Below are 25,634 nucleotides of genomic sequence, written 5' to 3'. Positions count from 1 at the left end.
TGTAGTTACTGACAGTGGTTTTCTGAAGTGTTCCTGAGCCCATGTGGTGATATCCTTTACACGCTGATGTGGCTTTTTGATGCACTACTGCCTGAGGGATCCAAGGTGTGTAATATCATGGCTTACCTGCAGTGATTTCTCCACATTCTCTCAACCTTTTGATGATATTACGGACTTCAATTCCTTGCAATAGCTGCTTGAGAAATGTTGTCCTTCAACAATTTGCTCAGGCATTTGTTGACAAAGTGGTGACCCTCGCCCCGTCCTTGTTTGTGAATGACTGAGCATTTCATGGAAGCTGCTTTTATACCCAATCATGGCACCCACCTGTTCCCAATTAGCCTGTTCACCTGTGGGATGTTCCAAATAAGTGTTTGATGAGCATTCCTCAACTTTTTCACTCTTTTTTGCCACTTGTGCCAGCTTTTTTGAAACATGTTGCAGGCATCAAACTCCAAATGAGATAACGTTTTCCAGTTTGAATGTTAAGCATCTTGTCTTTGCAAATCATTTTATTCTCTTTTTATTTACCATTTACACAACGTGATAACTTCACTGCTTTTGGCTTTTGTATATGACCCAATCCAAACAACCTTCCCTAGTCATGGTGCAAATAAACCAAGACAAATAGTCAACACACATAACACAACCTGCTCACTCAACTTTGTGGATGTTAGAAAAAATGTCCAAGCACAACAAATAATTCAAAATTACACTTATTTAAATCCCCCCTACCTAAAAATCATAGATCTTAGAAATATGCTAACGTCTCTTGTATTAGCATGTGAACATGCTAGCGTTTTATGCTAGCTTTTTGGCTACTTGGGTACTATTTGGGTACTTTGCGTCCATCTGACAATTATTTTGGCTTTGATCGCCCCCTGGCTAGAGCTTCAGGGCACAGTTAGTAGGCCCATCAAATTTCGCTTGAATTTTGTAGTTGGTTCTTGCCTCTACTAAAGTCTATATTTTAGTAAAAGTATGTACACTTTGAAAACAATATAAAGTGTGTGTATATATATATATATATATATATATATATATATATATATATATATATATATATATATATATATATATATATATATATATATATATATATATATATATATATATATATATATATATATATCATTACGTAACATCACCAGAATGATTGACAATTAGGAGAACCAATAGTCAACATGATCCACCCAGAAATAAATAAGACAAATGGCTTATTGATAAGCCATTTAAAAAAAAAAGTTTTAATATTTATTTATATGTATCATTATTCTCCTACTCACCTTTCCAGTAGAGGCCTCTCCCCTCTCACTTTCTGTGCTCCTCTGCCCTGACTCCTACAGGTCAATAGGGGTTGTGGAGTGATTAGTATTATTATCTACTGATGATAGTCATACGTGAATGAGCTCAGCTCCTGTTCTCCTCCATGTGTAAAGTGAGAAACACAGCTGATGCTCCAGAAGGAAGTAACCCCAAAGATAGCAAATGGTAAAAAAGAGTGCACATTTAACTTTATAAATAATCAGGACCTTCATGATGCATTTCAGGCTAACTAGCTAACTAAGTAGCAGCATTGTTTTAGAGCGGGAATGTAACTTTTTGTCAAACACAGACCTGGTGTAAAGTGGAGCTAATACATTTTACTACAAGCAGTGATGAATACTTACTTTCTTGAAAAAGTTTCTTATGTCCATTTTGCATCCGTTCACGTTCTTGTTCTGCAGTGCTGTGTGCTAATGTGCTTCGTACACCTGCAGGACCGCAAGCAAGGTCGCAGAGAAAATGCGGACTGGATTTTGAGTGATGTGGGCATTTTCTATATGAACAAGTGGAATGGATTGGATAGCGACGCACTAAAGGGGCTCTTTACCTTACGCTATGAAGTGAGGGGAAACTGAGGGAATAATGACAGCTTACATGATTATTTATTTCAACTCATATTCGGGCCACTTTATAATCAATATGTCGGCATGTATTTGTTAAAAATAAATAAATAAATAAATATAACAACAAATTATTTAGGGGGGCTTAACAATATTTTAGGGGGGTTTCAGTACTGAAGGTCAATGCAAGGACAGTATACAACATGTGATGATAGTACTGAAGGTCAATGCAAGGACAGTATACAACATGTGATGATAGTACTGAAGGTCAATGCAAGGACAGTATACAACATGTGATGATAGTACTGAAGGTCAATGCAAGGACAGTATACAACATGTGATGATAGTACTGAAGGTCAATGCAAGGACAATATACAACATGTGATGATAGTACTGAAGGTCAATGCAAGGACAATATACAACATGTGATGATAGTACTGAAGGTCAATGCAAGGACAGTATACAACATGTGATGATAGTACTGAAGGTCAATGCAAGGACAGTATACAACATGTGATGATAGTACTGAAGGTCAATGCAAGGACAGTCTACAACATGTGATGATAGTACTGAAGGTCAATGCAAGGACAATATACAACATGTGATGATAGTACTGAAGGTCAATGCAAGGACAATATACAACATGTGATGATAGTACTGAAGGTCAATGCAAGGACAATATACAACATGTGATGATAGTACTGAAGGTCAATGCAAGGACAGTCTACAACATGTGATGATAGTACTGAAGGTCAATGCAAGGACAGTATACAACATGTGATGATAGTACTGAAGGTCAATGCAAGGACAGTATACAACATGTGATGATAGTACTGAAGGTCAATGCAAGGACAGTATACAACATGTGATGATAGTACTGAAGGTCAATGCAAGGACAGTATACAACATGTGATGATAGTACTGAAGGTCAATGCAAGGACAATATACAACATGTGATGATAGTACTGAAGGTCAATGCAAGGACAGTATACAACATGTGATGATAGTACTGAAGGTCAATGCAAGGACAATATACAACATGTGATGATAGTACTGAAGGTCAATGCAAGGACAGTAACCTTACCTGTCGTGCAGCTCCAGTCGGTTGTTGTCCAGGTTTTCTTCTTTGTCTGAAAGAGCCGCAGACACAATGAAAACCATCTAAGTCAAGCGGATAAAAAAGGCTGTATTATATCTCCCTAAAGCATGTGGAAGTTGGACAAAGTGTATTATAGCTCCCTAAAGCATGTGGAAGTTGGACAAAGTGTATTATAGCTCCCTAAAGCATGTGGAAGTTGGACAAAGTGTATTATAGCTCCCTAAAGCATGTGGAAGTTGGACAAAGTGTATTATAGCTCCCTAAAGCATGTGGAAGTTGGACAAAGTGTATTATAGCTCCCTAAAGCATGTGGAAGTTGGACAAAGTGTATTATAGCTCCCTAAAGCATGTGGAAGTTGGACAAAGTGTATTATATCTCCCTAAAGCATGTGGAAGTTGGACAAAGTGTATTATAGCTCCCTAAAGCATGTGGAAGTTGGACAAAGTGTATTATATCTCCCTAAAGCATGTGGAAGTTGGACAAAGTGTATTATAGCTCCCTAAAGCATGTGGAAGTTGGACAAAGTGTATTATAGCTCCCTAAAGCATGTGGAAGTTGGACAAAGTGTATTATAGCTCCCTAAAGCATGTGGAAGTTGGACAAAGTGTATTATAGCTCCCTAAAGCATGTGGAAGTTGGACAAAGTGTATTATATCTCCCTAAAGCATGTGGAAGTTGGACAAAGTGTATTATAGCTCCCTAAAGCATGTGGAAGTTGGACAAAGTGTATTATAGCTCCCTAAAGCATGTGGAAGTTGGACAAAGTGTATTATAGCTCCCTAAAGCATGTGGAAGTTGGACAAAGTGTATTATAGCTCCCTAAAGCATGTGGAAGTTGGACAAAGTGTGTTATATCTCCCTAAAGCATGTGGAAGTTGGACAAAGTGTATTATAGCTCCCTAAAGCATGTGGAAGTTGGACAAAGTGTATTATAGCTCCCTAAAGCATGTGGAAGTTGGACAAAGTGTATTATAGCTCCCTAAAGCATGTGGAAGTTGGACAAAGTGTATTATAGCTCCCTAAAGCATGTGGAAGTTGGACAAAGTGTATTATAGCTCCCTAAAGCATGTGGAAGTTGGACAAAGTGTATTATAGCTCCCTAAAGCATGTGGAAGTTGGACAAAGTGTATTATAGCTCCCTAAAGCATGTGGAAGTTGGACAAAGTGTATTATAGCTCCCTAAAGCATGTGGAAGTTGGACAAAGTGTATTATAGCTCCCTAAAGCATGTGGAAGTTGGACAAAGTGTATTATAGCTCCCTAAAGCATGTGGAAGTTGGACAAAGTGTGTTATAGCTCCCTAAAGCATGTGGAAGTTGGACAAAGTGTATTATAGCTCCCTAAAGCATGTGGGAGTTGGACAAAGTGTATTATAGCTCCCTAAAGCATGTGGAAGTTGGACAAAGTGTATTATAGCTCCCTAAAGCATGTGGAAGTTGGACAAAGTGTATTATAGCTCCCTAAAGCATGTGGAAGTTGGACAAAGTGTGTTATAGCTCCCTAAAGCATGTGGAAGTTGGACAAAGTGTATTATAGCTCCCTAAAGCATGTGGAAGTTGGACAAAGTGTGTTATAGCTCCCTAAAGCATGTGGAAGTTGGACAAAGTGTATTATAGCTCCCTAAAGCATGTGGAAGTTGGACAAAGTGTATTATAGCTCCCTAAAGCATGTGGAAGTTGGACAAAGTGTATTATAGCTCCCTAAAGCATGTGGAAGTTGGACAAAGTGTGTTATAGCTCCCTAAAGCATGTGGAAGTTGGACAAAGTGTGTTATAGCTCCCTAAAGCATGTGGAAGTTGGACAAAGTGTATTATAGCTCCCTAAAGCATGTGGAAGTTGGACAAAGTGTATTATATCTCCCTAAAGCATGTGGAAATTGGACAAAGTGTATTATAGCTCCCTAAAGCATGTGGAAGTTGGACAAAGTGTGTTATAGCTCCCTAAAGCATGTGGAAGTTGGACAAAGTGTATTATAGCTCCCTAAAGCATGTGGAAGTTGGACAAAGTGTATTATAGCTCCCTAAAGCATGTGGAAGTTGGACAAAGTGTATTATAGCTCCCTAAAGCATGTGGAAGTTGGACAAAGTGTATTATAGCTCCCTAAAGCATGTGGAAGTTGGACAAAGTGTATTATAGCTCCCTAAAGCATGTGGAAGTTGGACAAAGTGTATTATAGCTCCCTAAAGCATGTGGAAGTTGGACAAAGTGTATTATAGCTCCCTAAAGCATGTGGAAGTTGGACAAAGTGTATTATAGCTCCCTAAAGCATGTGGAAGTTGGACAAAGTGTATTATATCTCCCTAAAGCATGTGGAAGTTGGACAAAGTGTATTATAGCTCCCTAAAGCATGTGGAAGTTGGACAAAGTGTATTATAGCTCCCTAAAGCATGTGGAAGTTGGACAAAGTGTATTATAGCTCCCTAAAGCATGTGGAAGTTGGACAAAGTGTATTATAGCTCCCTAAAGCATGTGGAAGTTGGACAAAGTGTATTATAGCTCCCTAAAGCATGTGGAAGTTGGACAAAGTGTATTATAGCTCCCTAAAGCATGTGGAAGTTGGACAAAGTGTGTTATATCTCCCTAAAGCATGTGGAAGTTGGACAAAGTGTATTATAGCTCCCTAAAGCATGTGGAAGTTGGACAAAGTGTATTATAGCTCCCTAAAGCATGTGGAAGTTGGACAAAGTGTATTATAGCTCCCTAAAGCATGTGGAAGTTGGACAAAGTGTATTATAGCTCCCTAAAGCATGTGGAAGTTGGACAAAGTGTATTATAGCTCCCTAAAGCATGTGGAAGTTGGACAAAGTGTATTATAGCTCCCTAAAGCATGTGGAAGTTGGACAAAGTGTATTATAGCTCCCTAAAGCATGTGGAAGTTGGACAAAGTGTATTATAGCTCCCTAAAGCATGTGGAAGTTGGACAAAGTGTATTATAGCTCCCTAAAGCATGTGGAAGTTGGACAAAGTGTATTATAGCTCCCTAAAGCATGTGGAAGTTGGACAAAGTGTGTTATAGCTCCCTAAAGCATGTGGAAGTTGGACAAAGTGTATTTTTAGAAGCAGTGGATGTTTGTGTCAAAAAGAACAAGTTCATCAATCACCAAAATAAATATGGCATTAATCACATACAGGAGACATTTTCAGTTTACAAATATTTAAGATGGCACCAAATATGAACGCTTCATTCATTTTGCCTGATGACATCACTTCCTGCACATTTTGGAGAGGCCCCGCCCCCTATGTCACTTCCTGTTTACACAGTGGGTCGCCACTTCACCGTGTGTTTCTTCTCTCGCCAGTCACCAGGTTTTGTCTCTTTTTTTTTTTCATTATGGGTCCAAAAAGAGCCAACAAAGCAGCCCTCCAAGAAGGAGGGATTTGCTGAGGACTTAGAAAATACTCTTTGCGAGCAGTGCGCCAATAACCACAACATTGTGGGTCACTATTAAAGCAACGCCAAAACTCAGGCACGCTGAACTGATTCCTGCTGCTGCGAGGACCAAGTGAAGCCCAGCCTGGTCCAAGGACCAAGTGAAGCCCTGTCTGGTCCAAGGACCAAGTGAAGCCCAGCCTGGTCCAAGGACCAAGTGAAGCCCAGCCTGGTCCAAGGACCAAGTGAAGCCCTGTCTGGTCCAAGGACCAAGTGAAGCCCAGCCTGGTCCAAGGACCAAGTGAAGCCCTGCCTGGTCCAAGGACCAAGTGAAGCCCTGTCTGGTCCAAGGACCAAGTGAAGCCCAGCCTGGTCCAAGGACCAAGTGAAGCCCTGTCTGGTCCAAGGACCAAGTGAAGCCCAGCCTGGTCCAAGGACCAAGTGAAGCCCTGTCTGGTCCAAGGACCAAGTGAAGCTCAGCCTGGTCCAAGGACCAAGTGAAGCTCAGCCTGGTCCAAGGACCAAGTGAAGCCCTGTCTGGTCCAAAGACCAAGTGAAGCCCAGCCTGGTCCAAGGACCAAGTGAAGCCCAGCCTGGTCCAAGGACCAAGTGAAGCCCTGTCTGGTCCAAAGACCAAGTGAAGCCCAGCCTGGTCCAAGGACCAAGTGAAGCCCTGCCTGGTCCAAGGACCATGTGAAGCCCAGCCTGGTCCAAGGACCAAGTGAAGCCCAGCCTGGTCCAAGGACCAAGTGATGCCCAGCCTGGTCCAAGGACCAAGTGAAGCCCAGCCTGGTCCAAGGACCAAGTGAAGCTCAGCCTGGTCCAAGGACCAAGTGAAGCCCTGTCTGGTCCAAAGACCAAGTGAAGCCCAGCCTGGTCCAAGGACCAAGTGAAGCCCAGCCTGGTCCAAGGACCAAGTGAAGCCCTGTCTGGTCCAAAGACCAAGTGAAGCCCAGCCTGGTCCAAGGACCAAGTGAAGCCCTGCCTGGTCCAAGGACCATGTGAAGCCCAGCCTGGTCCAAGGACCAAGTGAAGCCCAGCCTGGTCCAAGGACCAAGTGATGCCCAGCCTGGTCCAAGGACCAAGTGAAGCCCAGCCTGGTCCAAGTGAGACCAACACAGGAGGAAAGGGATTCTCCTCTTTCTACCTTTGCTCCTTTCCTCACCTTGTTTGTTGTCTCTGCATGTATTGACACAAGATGTATAGGATTTTACCTTTTATTGTTCATTGGAGCAACATGGTTGTTAATGTTAACCTTTTTCAGAGCAACAAAAAAGACTTTGGTGTGTGTGTGTGTGTGTGTGTGTGTGTGTGTGTGTGTGTGTGTGTGTGTGTGTGTGTGTGTGTGCATTGACAGTTCAGCTTGATATATATATATATATATATACACCTGAGATAGGCTCCAGCACCCCCCGCGTTCCCAAAAGGGACAAGCAGTAGAAAATGAATGCGCATATATATATATATATATATATATATATATATATATATATATATATATATATATATATATATATATATATATATATATATATATATATATATATATATATATAATGTGTATGTATATACACTTTATATTGTCTTTAAAGTGTACATATTTTTCCTAAAATATAGACTTTACGAGGCGAGAACCAACTTCAAAATTACAGCGGAAATTTTGATGGGCCTCCTATCTGTGCCCTGAACCTCTAGCTAAACCTAAAAATCATAGATTTTTAGGTTTAGTAAATCCAAATGAGTTGAAAAAGCTAGCATAAAACGTTAGCATGCTAACATTTGCATGTTGACATAGGACAAGTTGGCAAACTTTTAAGATGGTGCCATGTAATAAAATGCACTTTTTTGATGTAAACATACAAAATTGTCAAAATAGCCAGCACAAAGTGTTAGCACGCAAATATAAGAGACATTAGCACACTTCCAAAATGGTGCCAAGTATCAAAAAACATGATTTTTATGTTAAAACACAAAATTAGCCAAAAATCTAGCATAACATGCTAGCATGCCAGCACATGACAGTGTACGAGAAAATACCATACTGCACTATTTGTAGGTGTAAACAGACACAATTAGCTCAAAAGCTAGCATAAAACATTGGCATGCTAATATAAGAGACTTTAGTATACTTCCAAGATGGCGCCAATTTTCAAAATCCATGATTTTTAGGTTTAAAAAAACTAAATTAGTTAAAAAGTAGGGATGTCCGATAATGGCTTTTTTGCCGATATCCGATATTCCGATATTGTCCAAATCTTAATTATCAATACCGATATATACAGTGGTGGAATTAACACATTATTATGCCTAATTTGGACAACCAGGTATGGTGAAGATAAGGTCCTTTTTTTTTAAATTATTTAAATAAAATAAGATAAATAAATTAAAAACATTTTCTTGAATAAAAAAGAAAGTAACACAATATAAAAACAGTTACATAGAAACTAGTAATGAATGAAAATGAGTCAAATGAAGTGTTAAAGGTTAGTACTATTAGTGGAGCAGCAGCACGCACAATCATGTGTGCTTACGGACTGTATCCCTTGCAGACTGTATTGATATATAATGTAGGAACCTTGCAGACTGTATTGATATATAATGTAGGAACCTTGCAGACTGTATTGATATATAATGTAGGAACCTTGCAGACTGTATTGATATATATTGATATATAATGTAGGAAGCAGAATATTAATAACAGAAAGAAACAACCCTTTTGTGTGAATGAGTGTGAATGGGGGAGGGAGGTTTTTTGGGTTGGTGCACTAATTGTAAGTTGGTGCACTAATTGTAAGTATCTTGTGGTTTTTATGTTGATTTAATAAAAAAAAACAACAACAAAAAAAACGATACCAATAATAAAAAAAACCATACCGATCATTTCCGATATTTTATTTTAAAGCATTTATCGGCCGATAATATCGGCCTGCCGATATTATCGGCCGACATCTCTATTAAAAAGCTAGCATAAATGTTAGCATGTTGACAGAGGACAAGTTAGCATACTTCTAAGATGGCGCCAAGCATTAAAAATGCACTATTTTTAGGGGTAAATATACAAAATGTGCAAAACAGCTAGCATAAAACATTAACATGCAAATAAATGAGACGTTAGCATACTTCCAAAATGGCGCCGAGTATCAAAAACCACAATTTTTCTGTTAAAACATACAAATTTAGCTAAAACGTTAGCATATTAAGCTAGCACTTGACAGTGTAAGAGGAAATACCAAAATGTACTATTTTTAGGTGTAGCCATAAAACGTTAGCATACTTCCAAGATGGCACCGAGTATCACAAATCATCATAAACACAGAAAAATAGTTACAAAAACCTTTATTGTGTCAACCTTCTCACGAGTATGCTAACAGTTCACTATAGGAAGGTTTGGCTCTGCCAAGCAATTCAATGAATAAATGGAGGTTGACATTAACCCTCACTGTTACCTGACAGGCGGCGTGCAAAGGTGAGTGCGGTTAGTGACAAACACAAAACAGCTGCAGTTGACATTAACCCTCACTGTTACCTGACAGGCGGCGTGCAAAGGTGAGTGCGGTTAGTGACAAACACAAAACAGCTGCAGTTGACATTAACCCTCACTGTTACCTGACAGGCGGCGTGCAGAGGTGAGTGCGGTTAGTGGCAAACACAAAACAGCTGCAGTTGACATTAACCCTCACTGTTACCTGACAGGCGGCGTGCAAAGGTGAGTGCGGTTAGTGACAAACACAAAACAGCTGCAGTTGACATTAACCCTCACTGTTACCTGACAGGCGGCGTGCAAAGGTGAGTGCGGTTAGTGACAAACACAAAACAGCTGCAGTTGACATTAACCCTCACTGTTACCTGACAGGCGGCGTGCAGAGGTGAGTGCGGTTAGTGGCAAACACAAAACAGCTGCAGTTGACATTAACCCTCACTGTTACCTGACAGGCGGCGTGCAAAGGTGAGTGCGGTTAGTGACAAACACAAAACAGCTGCAGTTGACATTAACCCTCACTGTTACCTGACAGGCGGCGTGCAAAGGTGAGTGCGGTTAGTGACAAACACAAAACAGCTGCAGTTGACATTAACCCTCACTGTTACCTGACAGGCGGCGTGCAAAGGTGAGTGCGGTTAGTGACAAACACAAAACAGGTGGTGTTTGCATGACATCATCCTTACCGCTGTCATCCTCCATGTCATCCTCCATGTTGTCCGCCATGTTGTCCTCCATGTTGTCCGCCATGCCGGTGCAAATGAGTTGCTGCAGCACGGCCTCCGCTATTGGCATCACCATGGCCGTGGTGGAGGTGTTGCTGAGCCACATGGACAGGAAGGTGGTGCAACACATGAAGCCCAGCACCAACCTGCACGGGAGGACACTTTATTCATGTGCTGCACATCCAACAAGTTCATCAAAGTAAGGTCCAAAAACACATTCAAGGACATCAAGGAGCACAGATGCCTGTTCTACATACAGCTACAAAAGAAAAAGACAAGAAAAAAACACAAAAAGAACAATAAATAGCAAGTATAAAGCAGGAAAAAGGCCACAAAACATTACACACATTCCTTCCCTTCATGCATCAAGAAGTGTGAGTGCTCACATGCCAGGCTTGGCCCCCGCCATCATCACCATACGCAGGGCCACACGCTTGTGGAGGTTCCACTTCTCGATGGACGCAGCCAGACAGATGACTCCCATCAGCAGCAGGGTGGTGTCTTTGCTGTACTCCGCCGCCACCTGCACACACCCACAAATGTGCACTTCCTTTTGTTGTCTGACAGCAAGTTACCCTCCCTCACCTGCACACACCCACAAATGTTCACTTCCTTTTGTTGTCTGACAGCAAGTTACCCTCCCTCACCTGCACACACCCGCAAATGTTCACTTCCTTTTGTTGTCTGACAGCAAGTTACCCTCCCTCACCTGCACACACCCACAAATGTTCACTTCCTTTTGTTGTCTGACAGCAAGTTACCCTCCCTCACCTGCACACACCCGCAAATGTGCACTTCCTTTTGTTGTCTGACAGCAAGTTACCCTCCCTCACCTGCACACACCCGCAAATGTGCACTTCCTTTTGTTGTCTGACAGCAAGTTACCCTCCCTCACCTGCACACACCCACAAATGTGCACTTCCTTTTGTTGTCTGACAGCAAGTTACCCTCCCTCACCTGCACACACCCGCAAATGTTCACTTCCTTTTGTTGTCTGACAGCAAGTTACCCTCCCTCACCTGCACACACCCGCAAATGTGCACTTCCTTTTGTTGTCTGGCAGCAAGTTACCCTCCCTCACCTGCACACACCCACAAATGTTCACTTCCTTTTGTTGTCTGACAGCAAGTTACCCTCCCTCACCTGCACACACCCGCAAATGTTCACTTCCTTTTGTTGTCTGACAGCAAGTTACCCTCCCTCACCTGCACACACCCACAAATGTTCACTTCCTTTTGTTGTCTGACAGCAAGTTACCCTCCCTCACCTGCACACACCCGCAAATGTGCACTTCCTTTTGTTGTCTGACAGCAAGTTACCCTCCCTCACCTGCACACACCCGCAAATGTGCACTTCCTTTTGTTGTCTGACAGCAAGTTACCCTCCCTCACCTGCACACACCCACAAATGTGCACTTCCTTTTGTTGTCTGACAGCAAGTTACCCTCCCTCACCTGCACACACCCGCAAATGTTCACTTCCTTTTGTTGTCTGACAGCAAGTTACCCTCCCTCACCTGCACACACCCGCAAATGTGCACTTCCTTTTGTTGTCTGGCAGCAAGTTACCCTCCCTCACCTGCACACACCCACAAATGTTCACTTCCTTTTGTTGTCTGACAGCAAGTTACCCTCCCTCACCTGCACACACCCGCAAATGTTCACTTCCTTTTGTTGTCTGACAGCAAGTTACCCTCCCTCACCTGCACACACCCACAAATGTTCACTTCCTTTTGTTGTCTGACAGCAAGTTACCCTCCCTCACCTGCACACACCCGCAAATGTGCACTTCCTTTTGTTGTCTGACAGCAAGTTACCCTCCCTCACCTGCACACACCCGCAAATGTTCACTTCCTTTTGTTGTCTGACAGGAAGTTACCCTCCCTCACCTGCACACACCCGCAAATGTTCACTTCCTTTTGTTGTCTGACAGCAAGTTACCCTCCCTCACCTGCACACACCCGCAAATGTGCACTTCCTTTTGTTGTCTGACAGCAAGTTACCCTCCCTCACCTGTTAGACTTTCCACGGCCTCGTCTGCTCACCTCTCGCCCACTTTCTTTGCCCCATCACTCAGCAGTTTAGTAATAAATGGAAATGTTCTTTTTCAACAACATAAATGCCATCCATCCATTCATCTTCTTCCGCTTATCCGAGGTCGGGTCGCGGGGGCAGCAGCCTAAGCAGGGAAGCCCAGACTTCCCTCTCCCCAGCCACTTCGTCCAGCTCTTCCCGGGGGATCTCGAGGCGTTCCCAGGCCAGCCGGGAGACATAGTCTTCCCAACGTGTCCTGGGTCTTCCCCGTGGCCTCCTACCGGTCGGACGTGCCCTAAACACCTCCCTAGGGAGACGTTCGGGTGGCATCCTGAGCAGATGCCCGAACCACCTCATCTGGCTCCTCTCCATGTGGAGGAGCAGCGGCTTTACTTTGAGTTCCTCCCGGATGACAGAGCTTCTCACCCTATCTCTAAGGGAGAGACCCACCACCCAGCGGGGGAACTCATTTGGGCCGCTTGTACTCGTGATCTTGTCCTTTCGGTCATAACCCAAAGCTCATGACCATAGGTGAGGATGGGAACGTAGATCGAGCGGTAAATTGAGAGCTTTGCCTTCCGGCTCAGCTCCTTCTTCACCACAACGGATCGATACAGCGTCCGCATTACTGAAGACGCCACACCAATCCGCCTGTCGATCTCACCATCCACTCTTCCCTCACTCGTGAACAAGACTCCGAGGTACTTGAACTCCTCCACTTGGGGCAGGGTCTCCTCCCCAACCTGGAGATGGCACTCCACCCTTTTCCGGGCGAGAACCATGGACTCGGACTTGGAGGTGCTGATTCTCATCCCAGTCGCTTCACACTCGGATGTGAACCGATCCAGTGAGAGCTGAAGATCCTGGCCAGATGAAGCCATCAGGACCACATCATCTGCAGAAAGCAGAGACCTAATCCTGCAGCCACCAAACCGGATCCCCTCAACACCTTGACTGCGCCTAGAAATTCTGTCTATAAAAGTTATGAACAGAATGGGTGACAAAGGGCAGCCTTGGCTGAGTCCAACCCTCACTGGAAACGTGTCCGACTTACTGCCGGCAATGCGGACCGAGCTCTGGCACTGATCATACAGGGAGAGGACCAAGCTCTGACACTGATCATACAAGGAGAGGACCAAGCTCTGACACTGATCATACAAGGAGAGGACCAAGCTCTGACACTGATCATACAAGGAGAGGACTAAGCTCTGACACTAATCATACAAGGAGAGGACTAAGCTCTGACACTGATCATACAAGGAGAGGACCAAGCTCTGACACTGATCATACAAGGAGAGGACTAAGCTCTGACACTGATCATACAAGGAGAGGACCAAGCTCTGACACTGATCATACAAGGAGAGGACTAAGCTCTGACACTAATCATACAAGGAGAGGACTAAGCTCTGACACTGATCATACAAGGAGAGGACCAAGCTCTGACACTGATCATACAGGGAGCGGACCAAGCTCTGACACTGATCATACAAGGAGAGGACTAAGCTCTGACACTGATCATACAAGGAGAGGACTAAGCTCTGACACTGATCATACAGGGAGCGGACCAAGCTCTGACACTGATCATACAGGGAGCGGACCGCCACAATCAGACAGTCCGACACCCATACCTTCCAACCCTCCCGATTTTCCCAGGAGAGTCCTGAATTTCAGTGCCCCTCCCGAAAATCTCCCGGGGCCACCATTCTCACAAATTTCTCCCGATTTCCACCCGGACAACAATATTGCTACACCATCCTTCACTGGGTGCCGTTTCCGGCCGGACAATAATAACGGTTACACCTCGAAGTCAAGCGTGGGAAGTACGCTTGCAAGTTCCAAAATGATTGGAAAAAATGATTTCAGTTGATCCAGACAACTCGAAGGGGAAGTGGTATGTTGCCTGCAAAGTTTGTAGATCCGACTTCTCCATTGAACCCGGTGGCCGAACGGATATAGTCACTCATGAACGGTCAGAGAAGCCCAAGGCTGGTCCCAGACCAGTATTATGGGCCACCTTGCTAAATGGATATAGTCACTCATGAACGGTCAGAGAAGCCCAAGGCTGGTCCCAGACCAGTATTATGGGCCACCTTGCTAAATGGATATAGTCACTCATGAACGGTCAGAGAAGCCCAAGGCTGGTCCCAGACCAGTATTATGGGCCACCTTGCTAAATGGATATAGTCACTCATGAACGGTCAGAGAAGCCCAAGGCTGGTCCCAGACCAGTATTATGGGCCACCTTGCTAAATGGATATAGTCACTCAGGAACTGTCAGAGAAGCCCAAGGCTGGTCCCAGACCAGTATTATGGGCCACCTTGCTAAATGGATATAGTCACTCATGAACGGTCAGAGAAGCCCAAGGCTGGTCCCAGACCAGTATTATGGGCCACCTTGCTAAATGGATATAGTCCCTCATGAAAGGTCAGAGAAGCCCAAGGCTGGTCCCAGACCAGTATTATGGGCCACCTTGCTAAATGGATATAGTCCCTCATGAAAGGTCAGAGAAGCCCAAGGCTGGTCCCAGACCAGTATTATGGGCCACCTTGCTAAATGGATATAGTCACTCATGAACGGTCAGAGAAGCCCAAGGCTGGTCCCAGACCAGTATTATGGGCCACCTTGCTAAATGGATATAGTCACTCATGAACGGTCAGAGAAGCCCAAGGCTGGTCCCAGACCAGTATTATGGGCCACCTTGCTAAATGGATATAGTCACTCAGGAACTGTCAGAGAAGCCCAAGGCTGGTCCCAGACCAGTATTATGGGCCACCTTGCTAAATGGATATAGTCACTCATGAACGGTCAGAGAAGCCCAAGGCTGGTCCCAGACCAGTATTATGGGCCACCTTGCTAAATGGATATAGTCACTCATGAACGGTCAGAGAAGCCCAAGGCTGGTCCCAGACCAGTATTATGGGCCACCTTGCTAAATGGATATAGTCACTCATGAACGGTCAGAGAAGCCCAAGGCTGGTCCCAGACCAGTATTATGGGCCACCTTGCTAAATGGATATAGTCACTCAGGAACGGTCAGAGAAGCCCAAGGCTGGTCCCAGACCAGTATTATGGGCCACCTTGCTAAATGGATATAGTCACTCAGGAACGGTCAGAGAAGCCCAAGGCTGGTCCCAGACCAGTATTATGGGCCACCTTGCTAAATGGATATAGTCACTCATGAACGGTCAGAGAAGCCCAAGGCTGGTCCCAGACCAGTATTATGGGCCACCTTGTTAAATGGATATAGTCACTCAGGAACGGTCAGAGAAGCCCAAGGCTGGTCCCAGACCAGTATTATGGGCCACCTTGCTAAATGGATATAGTCACTCAGGAACGGTCAGAGAAGCCCAAGGCTGGTCCCAGACCAGTATTATGGGCCACCTTGCTAAATGGATATAGTCACTCAGGAACGGTCAGAGAAGCCAAAGGCTGGTCCCAGACCAGTATTATGGGCCACCTTGCTAAATGGATATAGTCACTCATGAACGGTCAGAGAAGCCCAAGGCTGGTCCCAGACCAGTATTATGGGCCACCTTGCTAAATGGATATAGTCACTCAGGAACGGTCAGAGAAGCCCAAGGCTGGTCCCAGACCAGTATTATGGGCCACCTTGCTAAATGGATATAGTCACTCAGGAACGGTCAGAGAAGCCAAAGGCTGGTCCCAGACCAGTATTATGGGCCACCTTGCTAAATGGATATAGTCACTCATGAACGGTCAGAGAAGCCCAAGGCTGGTCCCAGACCAGTATTATGGGCCACCTTGCTAAATGGATATAGTCACTCATGAACGGTCAGAGAAGCCCAAGGCTGGTCCCAGACCAGTATTATGGGCCACCTTGCTAAATGGAGACCTGAGGCTGTAACTTATGCCGAGACAAAGATGGCTATGCTGATAGCTACAAGCAACATCCCGTTGTCATTTGCGGATGTTTTCAACAAATCCATGAAGGATATGTTCCCGGATTCAGAGATCGCTCACCAGTACGCAAATGGCAGAACAAAGACTACTCAAATAGTGAAAGGTGAGCGTATAAGGTTGCCACCCATCCCGTATGATACGGAGTTGTCCCGTATTTTAAGATTCAATTGTTAAATATTATTTAATTGTTTTTAAAGTAAGCAGCAAGTACAGTACAGTTAGTAGCAAAACTGTGTTTTCATTAGTGTGTATTTGATAGGTGCCATTGTCCCGCAATTGGACAAGGAAGTGATGGAACTGTGCCATAACCAAACCTTTGGTCTGATGTGTGATGAAAGCACAAACAGAAACAAGGATAAAGTATGTCTTGTGTATGGGCTGTGCTACTAGCGGCCAAGCATTGTGTATGGGCTGTGCTACTAGCGGCCAAGCATTGTGTATGGGCTGTGCTACTAGCGGCCAAGCATTGTGTATGGGCTGTGCTACTAGCGGCCAAGCATTGTGTATGGGCTGTGCTACTAGCGGCCAAGCATTGTCTATGGGCTGTGCTACTAGCGGCCAAGCATTGTGTATGGGCTGTGCTACTAGCGGACAAGCATTGTGTATGGGCTGTGCTACTAGCGGCCAAGCATTGTGTATGGGCTGTGCTACTAGCGGCCAAGCATTGTGTATGGGCTGTGCTACTAGCGGCCAAGCATTGTGTATGGGCTGTGCTACTAGCGGCCAAGCATTGTGTATGGGCTGTGCTACTAGCGGACAAGCATTGTGTATGGGCTGTGCTACTAGCGGACAAGCATTGTGTATGGGCTGTGCTACTAGCGGACAAGCATTGTGTATGGGCTGTGCTACTAGCGGCCAAGCATTGTGTATGGGCTGTGCTACTAGCGGCCAAGCATTGTGTATGGGCTGTGCTACTAGCGGCCAAGCATTGTGTATGGGCTGTGCTACTAGCGGACAAGCATTGTGTATGGGCTGTGCTACTAGCGGCCAAGCATTGTGTATGGGCTGTGCTACTAGCGGCCAAGCATTGTGTATGGGCTGTGCTACTAGCGGACAAGCATTGTGTATGGGCTGTGCTACTAGCGGCCAAGCACAATTGATATTTACATTAGTTTTGGATGATACCACACATTTAGGTATCGATCCGATACCAAGTAGTTACAGGATCATACATATTTAAAGTTGTCATGTGTCCAGGGTAGGTTGTACGGTATACCGCCGCTCATAAAGTACCACAGTACCAATGAATTTAAAACAGTACTTTATTGCCTCTGAAAAACATCATTACTTTTTTTTTTTTTTACGTGACATTGCTGGTTTTACGAGCAGAGGAGCATGTTGGGCAGCGCACACACACAGAGTACTTACAAGCAGACACAGTGTGTAGACAGAAAAGGGAGAATGTTGGTGTAAAAAGTCAAGATAAAGGTGAAGTTATAACACTGAAACACCCTCAGGAAGAGCTGCTTTAACACATGGCTAGCTACTTAGCGGCTAACGTCCATCCAGAGTGTTTTAGCTCATTCTAAATCACTAATCCTGGTCTCCATGGTGGCAAATAAAGTCAGTTTCTTACAAGTAGCATTATCACTGGAGGACGAGGAATCGCTAAACATGCTTCACTACACAGCGTAGGAGGATACAATAGCTCACCACCGTCACAATGTAATCAAATGCCATGGGTGTATCTATACCTGACATCCACTGTAATGATACCAAGTTCAGGAGCATATCTAGTCGATACTACTATGATACATTGATATTTTTTATTGTCACAAAATATTTTTTTCAAATGTATATTATGTTTATAAAGTCAGGAAAGGACTTTGAATATGAACAATGTATGATCCTGTAACTACTTGGTATCACATCCATACCCAAATGTGTGGTATCATCCAGAACTAATGTCAAGTATCAAAGAAGAGAAGAATAAGTGATTATTACATTTGAACAGAAGTGTAGATAGAACATGTTCAAACAGAAAATAAGCAGTGTTGGGTTAGTTACTGAAAACCAGTAACTAGTTACGTTACTAGTTACCTTATTTTAAAAGTAACTCAGTTACCAACTCAGTTACTTACACCAAAAGTAATTTGTTACTGTGAAAAGTAACTATTTAGTTACTTCTTTTTTTTCTTCTTTTTTTTTTAAAAGCTTCCATTAATGTTCTTTTAGCCTTCATTTCAGTCCTGTTATGTTATTGCACTGGAGAATAATAATAATACAATGTGGTGATCAACTTCACATGCATCACTCAACTCTTCTAAGCAATGTGCTCTACATACAACACACAAACAATGTGCTCTACATACAACACACAAACAATGTGCTCTACATACAACACACAAACAATGTGCTCTACATACAACACACAAACAATGTGCTCTACATACAACACACAAACAATGTGCTCTACATACAACACACAAACAATGTGGTCTACATACAACACACAAACAATGTGCTCTACATACAACACACAAACAATGTGGTCTACATACAACACACAAACAATGTGCTCTACATACAACACACAAACAATGTGCTCTACATACAACACACAAACAATGTGGTCTACATACAACACACAAACAATGTGGTCTACATACAACACACAAACAATGTGGTCTACATACAACACACAAACAATGTGCTCTACATACAACACACAAACAATGTGGTCTACATACAACACACAAACAATGTGCTCTACATACAACACACAAACAATGTGCTCTACATACAACACACAAACAATGTGGTCTACATACAACACACATACAATGTGCTCTACATACAACACACAAACAATGTGCTCTACATACAACACACAAACAATGTGGTCTACATACAACACACAAACAATGTGGTCTACATACAACACACAAACAATGTGGTCTACATACAACACACAAACAATGTGCTCTACATACAACACACAAACAATGTGCTCTACATACAACACACAAACAATGTGCTCTACATACAACACACAAACAATGTGCTCTACATACAACACACAAACAATGTGCTCTACATACAACACACAAACAATGTGGTCTACATACAACACGCAAACAATGTGGTCTACATACAACACACAAACAATGTGGTCTACATACAACACACAAACAATGTGGTCTACATACAACACAAACAATGAGCTCTACATACAACACACAAACAATGTGCTCTACATACAACACACAAACAATGTGGTCTACATACAACACGCAAACAATGTGGTCTACATACAACACGCAAACAATGTGGTCTACATACAACACACAAACAATGTGGTCTACATACAACACACAAACAATGTGGTCTACATACAACACACAAACAATGTGCTCTACATACAACACACAAACAATGTGGCCTACATACAACACACAAACAATGTGGTCTACATACAACACACAAACAATGTGGCCTACATACAACACACAAACAATGTGGTCTACATACAACACACAAACAATGTGCTCTACATACAACACACAAACAATGTGGTCTACATACAACACACAAACAATGTGGTCTACATACAACACACAAACAATGTGCTCTACATACAACACACAAACAATGTGGTCTACATACAACACACAAACAATGTGCTCTACATACAACACACAAACAATGTGGTCTACATACAACACACAAACAATGTGGTCTACATACAACACACAAACAATGTGCTCTACATACAACACACAAACAATGTGCTCTACATACAACACACAAACAATGTGGTCTACATACAACACACAAACAATGTGGTCTACATACAACACACAAACAATGTGGTCTACATACAACACACAAACAATGTGCTCTACATACAACACACAAACAATGTGGTCTACATACAACACACAAACAATGTGGTCTACATACAACACACAAACAATGTGGTCTACATACAACACACAAACAATGTGCTCTACATACAACACACAAACAATGTGGTCTACATACAACACACAAACAATGTGGTCTACATACAACACACAAAGACAAAGATATTTTTCAAAGGGCCAATTTGTTTCAGGTCAGAAAACTATTTGAACTAGCTGCAACATAACATACATAAGTAACAAACAGCATAATAACAACATAGCTGTAAAGCAAGGAAGGCACACACTACATACACACACACTACATACACACACACTACATACACACACACTACATACACAAAGGCACACACTACATACACACACACTACATACACACACACTACATACACAAAGGCACACACTACATACACACACACTACATACACAAAGGCACACACTACTTACACACACACTACATACACAAAGGCACACACTACATACACACACACTACATACACAAAGGCACACACTACATACACACACACTACATACACACACACTACATACACAAAGGCACACACTACATACACACACACTACATACACACACACTACATACACAAAGGCACACACTACATACACACACACTACATACACAAAGGCACACACTACATACACACACACATGACATACACACACACTACATACACACACACATGACATACACACACACTACATACACACACACACGACATACACGCACACTACATACACACACACTACATACACAAAGGCACACACTACATACGCACACACTACATACATACACACATGACATACACACACACTACATACACACACACTACATACACACACACTACATACACACACACTACATACACACACACACTACATACACACACACTACATACACAAAGCCTCACCAGGCATTTTTTTCTCTCATGGAATTGTGAAATAAAATCATGTCTTCAGGAGATCAACACCGTACTGAAGCCCAGACAGTCGACACATTTCCCCAGTTTTAGTTTAGAAATAAGGAAAGATTGGCCTGGCCCACTAGCATCCCTCTTTATGTTTGTGAACTTTATAGTCTATACATTTAGAGTGGTGTGATAATCAAACACTCTAGAAGTCTAGAATGAAAGAGTATATAAGAGAATTGCCAGAGTGTGTGTACCTTCAGTGCTGAATCCTCAGAGTTTGGAGTGTTTTCTTTAGCTTGCTTTCCATGTTTATGTGCTCACTGTCCACTGTGTCCAGGAACTTGAAAAATGTTTTTGTGCCATTTGCTGTTTGACGCCCGCTATCATGCTAATTAGCTGCCTGAAAGCGGGTGACTCCACTGTAGAAATAGCCTGCATGTCTTCTAGCACATACGCTGCAATGGCTCTATCAATGTTGTCCTGGCTAGCCGTTAAAATCCAGCCGCTGTTGCTTAGGTGGAGGTGAAGTGTGTCTCTCTTTACTAGCTTCGTCGAAGCATGTTGCTTTTGTAGGTGTTTCAGCAGATTTGAATTGCTGTTTTGGGCAGTAGATAGGATCTTTGATCCAAGACACAACTTACATTTAACTAAAATGTTATTTTCTTTGTGCTCGACAAAAGAAAAGTAGTGAGAATATCTCCATGTTAAGAAACTGGACTTCGGCTCCGCCATGATGTCTTGTTAGTAATGTTACTGCATACGTTAGCTTAATAAACAATTTAAAAAAAAACAATTTTGTGACAATAAAAAATATCAATGTAATGTATTGACAAGTTATGGTTCTTGTACTTGGTATCGTTACAGTCGATATTTGTATTGATCCACTCATTTGTTTACATTGAGGAGTGCTAGCTTGCTGTTAGCCGTGGGCTATTGTATCCTCTTACGGTGTGTAGTGAAGCATGTTTAGCTATTCCTCGTCCTCCAGTGATAATGTTATTTGTAAGAAACGTACTTTATTTGTCACCATGGAGGCGAGGATTAATAATTTAGAAGTAGCTAGTAGTGTGGACTAATGTTAGTCGCTAGCTAGTTAGTAATTATGGCTTAAAGCACGGCTTGCAGAGCCGAATTAAAAGTTTATAGCGCGTGTTGTGTTGATGTGTGCTGATGTTGACTCGCAACATGCACGTCGGTGCGCCATTAGGTGCGTGAAAGAAAAGTATTTTTCAAAGGCAGTATAGTACCTTATATGTGTTGCTACCTATGCTAACTTTTCCCGTGTTAGAATGCAAAGGTTTTATACTTGCATTTTAGCTCATTTTAATCACTTAATCCTAAAAAACAGGGATTTTGATACTTGGCCCCATCTTGCAAGTATGCTAACTGTTCCTATATTAGCATGCTAATGTTTTATGCTAGCATTTTTAGCATCTATTAATCATCAAAATCCCCCAGCTCTTTGTCGCCGCCGCAGGTATCAAATTGAGGTCATTTGGAAGCAAGACATAATAGCAGACAGGAAATGTTGCATAAATGCTTGCACGCCATCACAAGAGGCTTACAGCGCGGTTAAGAGGCGATTTGGTCACATGAGGCTCACCTTTTATGCAACCTTGTCAGGAGAAAGGGAAAGAAAACAATCGTGTGTTTTACAAGGTTCACCGAAATAAAGTTGGATTGGAAAGTATATTTGTATCTTTCCAACAAAGTAATACATGAAGGTGGGATGGATACATCAAAGTATTTTAAAACAACATTTCAAACTGAAAAATCTAGTTTTGATGACATTTGAAAAACACTAAAGTGTATTCCGAGTAAGGTTTGCCATTATATGAGTTGTGTTGTTTTTGTTCCTACGTTCCCTGAACGCAACGCGATATACAATAGTGGCGTCCTTATAGTCATTTTGCTAAAATGTCACGATTCCACACCCTCTCTTAAAAACTGGAACGGTAAAAAAATACTTGAATCTGAAAAAAAAAACAAATCTCAGATATGAAAATCTCGAGTGTTTGTGTTTGTGTACTTGGACTGGTGTGTAACATTTGGAAGAAACCAAACTTCTGGCCCTAATTGAACTTTCTGAACAGTTAACTTTGATATTCTTGTTACTGTTGTGAAAATGACTTTGAAAAAGTCATTAACTTTAGTTACTCGTTACTTTGTAATTGTGGGGGGCGTGGCCTGCGGACCTGCAGTGAAGTGGGGTGTGCCAGGACCGGCTTCAAGATTAGCGACAGGTGCGTAGACGGCCCACCTGGGCCAGCATATCTAATTACCTGTCGCTCTGTTAAAAAGCAGCAGCCGGGAAGGAGAGGGCTTGGTTGGGTTGGAGCACGAGCGAGAACTTGCAAGAACTATGGCTGAAAAGCATAACAACAGACATTTAATGACAAATAAATCCTTGTTCAAAACCATGAACAAAAGTGTCATGTCCGTAATTGGTGGTCTGAAGAACCCGGAGGAGCAAGTCTTCCACAATTTGGCGCCCAACATGGCTGGACCACCGCAGGCGGGGGAGGACGACCCCTGACAGCTCTCGCGGGCGTGCTCGCCGAGGTGGCAGCAAACAGCCACCAGCAGAGCCAGATTGGCGGACCGGGTGGGAGCGGCACGGCCAACATCAGCGGCCGTCATCGTGCAGCGCATGGGGGAGAAGGAAGACCCCCATGCCTTTATGGACATTTTTGCGGCCACGGCAAAAGCATGCGCGTGGCCAGAAGAGGAGTGGGGGGGTGTGGCTTTTGCCACTCCTGACGGGGGAGACACGACGAGCAGTGCTCAGCCTGCCGGCGGCCTCCCGGGTGCACTTCCCAGACCTGAGGAGGGCGGTGCTGGACCGGACGGGGTGCACCGCCGAAGAGTACCATCGCCAGTTCCGGTCGATGCGCCTGGGGAAGGAGGACCGCCCGTTCACCTTTGGCCAACGGCTCCAGGAGGCGGTGACGCGCTGGCTGTAGCCGGGAGAGGGAGACGGCCGACTCTTGGACCAGATCATCCGTTCCTGGAGGCAATCCCGACGCGGACGGCCAACTGGATCCGGTACCACCGGCCCTGGGACTTCGCAGCAGCGGTGACCCTCGCCGAGGACCACCTGGCCGTTCACCGCGAGGTGCAACCGGCACTTACAACGTGCGGACAAAGCGCACAACAGCAAGAGGAGGGAGTATTGCAGATTCCCAAACATGACCCGTGTGACTCTCCCTCCGCAGGTCCCGGCTGCTGCCTTCAGAACATCTCCCACGCAGACGGCCCCTCAAACACTTGGGCCGGCGTGCTGGAGGCATGGGCGGCCCGATCACGCGCGTCAGAGACTTCCGCAGGTGGAGGTGGGGTGCGTGACTCGGGTGGCCGGCCCTTCAGTGTCCTCCCTTGGCCCGGGTGAGACGTACTGTATCAAGGTAAGGACATAGGCGATGGTGGATTCGGGCTGCGAGCAGACCATGATCCACCAGAACCTGGTTCGACCCGGGGCTTTGAGGCAGGCAACACGGCTAAAAAGTAGGTGTGTTCATGGGGATGTGCACATGTACCCTATGGTGCCAGTGGAAATTTGGTATGAGGGACAAAAGCATAGGGTCAAGGTAGCTGTAAGTATGCACCTTTCACAACCCGTAATTTTGTGTGTGTGCTTTTAAAAGGCGGGGCCTGTTGCCTAGTGACGTACGACGTCGTCGAGGGTTTCAACGGAGCTGTGTTTGTTAGCTTTAGCAGCTAGAAGCGCCAGCTTTTCTGAATCTCTTCACCAGACTGCTTAATAAAGAGATTGAATGTGCTTCCATGGCTGTCATGTCTTCTTGTCAACAAACGGGGTATTGTTTGGATGGCAGGTTTGTCACTTCAATCATTGATTTGTTGTTCAATATTGCCATGGTGTAGGTGTGCGTATGTTGCTGTCTGCTGTGGTGCCTCTTCCTGTTTGATATCAAGACCATTTTAGTGCGATACTGCTTGTTGCTTTCACTAATAAAAAGATATTTCCTGCAATGAACTCGCTGTCTTGTTGTCGCCATGTTACATCAAGCTATCGCTAATGACGTTGTAACGGACCTAAAAGTAAGTAACTAGATTACTGGTAAAAGTATCGGCGTTACTAACACTGTTATTACGAAGACTGGTGGTTAGAAATAAATATGATAATCTTATTTTTTGAACATTTATTCAACATTGAACAGATAATAATAATTGTGATGTTATAAGTTGCTGTTCTAAATGTCATTTGCAAGTATGCATTCATTTCAGTTTGTCCTCCATGTGTTGCCAGAGTCCGGAAGTAGTCTTTGGGTTGATCCCTACAAAGTGTTTAGACTGTAAGTATTGTACTTATTACA

At 43.6% G+C, this 25,634-nt stretch overlaps 1 protein-coding gene across 2 annotated transcripts in view; it reads right to left on the bottom strand.

Annotated features, from left to right (window-relative positions):
- slc13a4 (solute carrier family 13 member 4) overlaps positions 1–25,634 on the bottom strand; it is a 98,293-nt gene that overhangs the window by 44,412 nt on the left and 28,247 nt on the right. For both annotated transcript variants that reach the window (XM_062066664.1, XM_062066665.1), the window contains exons 3-6: positions 10,945–11,081; positions 10,520–10,704; positions 2,971–3,016; positions 1,287–1,340 (exon numbers count right to left, since the gene is read on the bottom strand). In XM_062066664.1, the coding sequence (XP_061922648.1) occupies positions 1,287–1,340; positions 2,971–3,016; positions 10,520–10,704; positions 10,945–11,081 (422 nt within the window). The remainder of the gene's footprint in view (positions 1–1,286; positions 1,341–2,970; positions 3,017–10,519; positions 10,705–10,944; positions 11,082–25,634) is intronic.

This window comes from Entelurus aequoreus, linkage group LG12 (assembly GCF_033978785.1).
Source record: "Entelurus aequoreus isolate RoL-2023_Sb linkage group LG12, RoL_Eaeq_v1.1, whole genome shotgun sequence".
Lineage (NCBI taxonomy): Eukaryota > Metazoa > Chordata > Actinopteri > Syngnathiformes > Syngnathidae > Entelurus > Entelurus aequoreus.
Note: the sequence above shows the minus strand (reverse complement) of the source record. Positions and strands in the feature narration are given on the sequence as shown.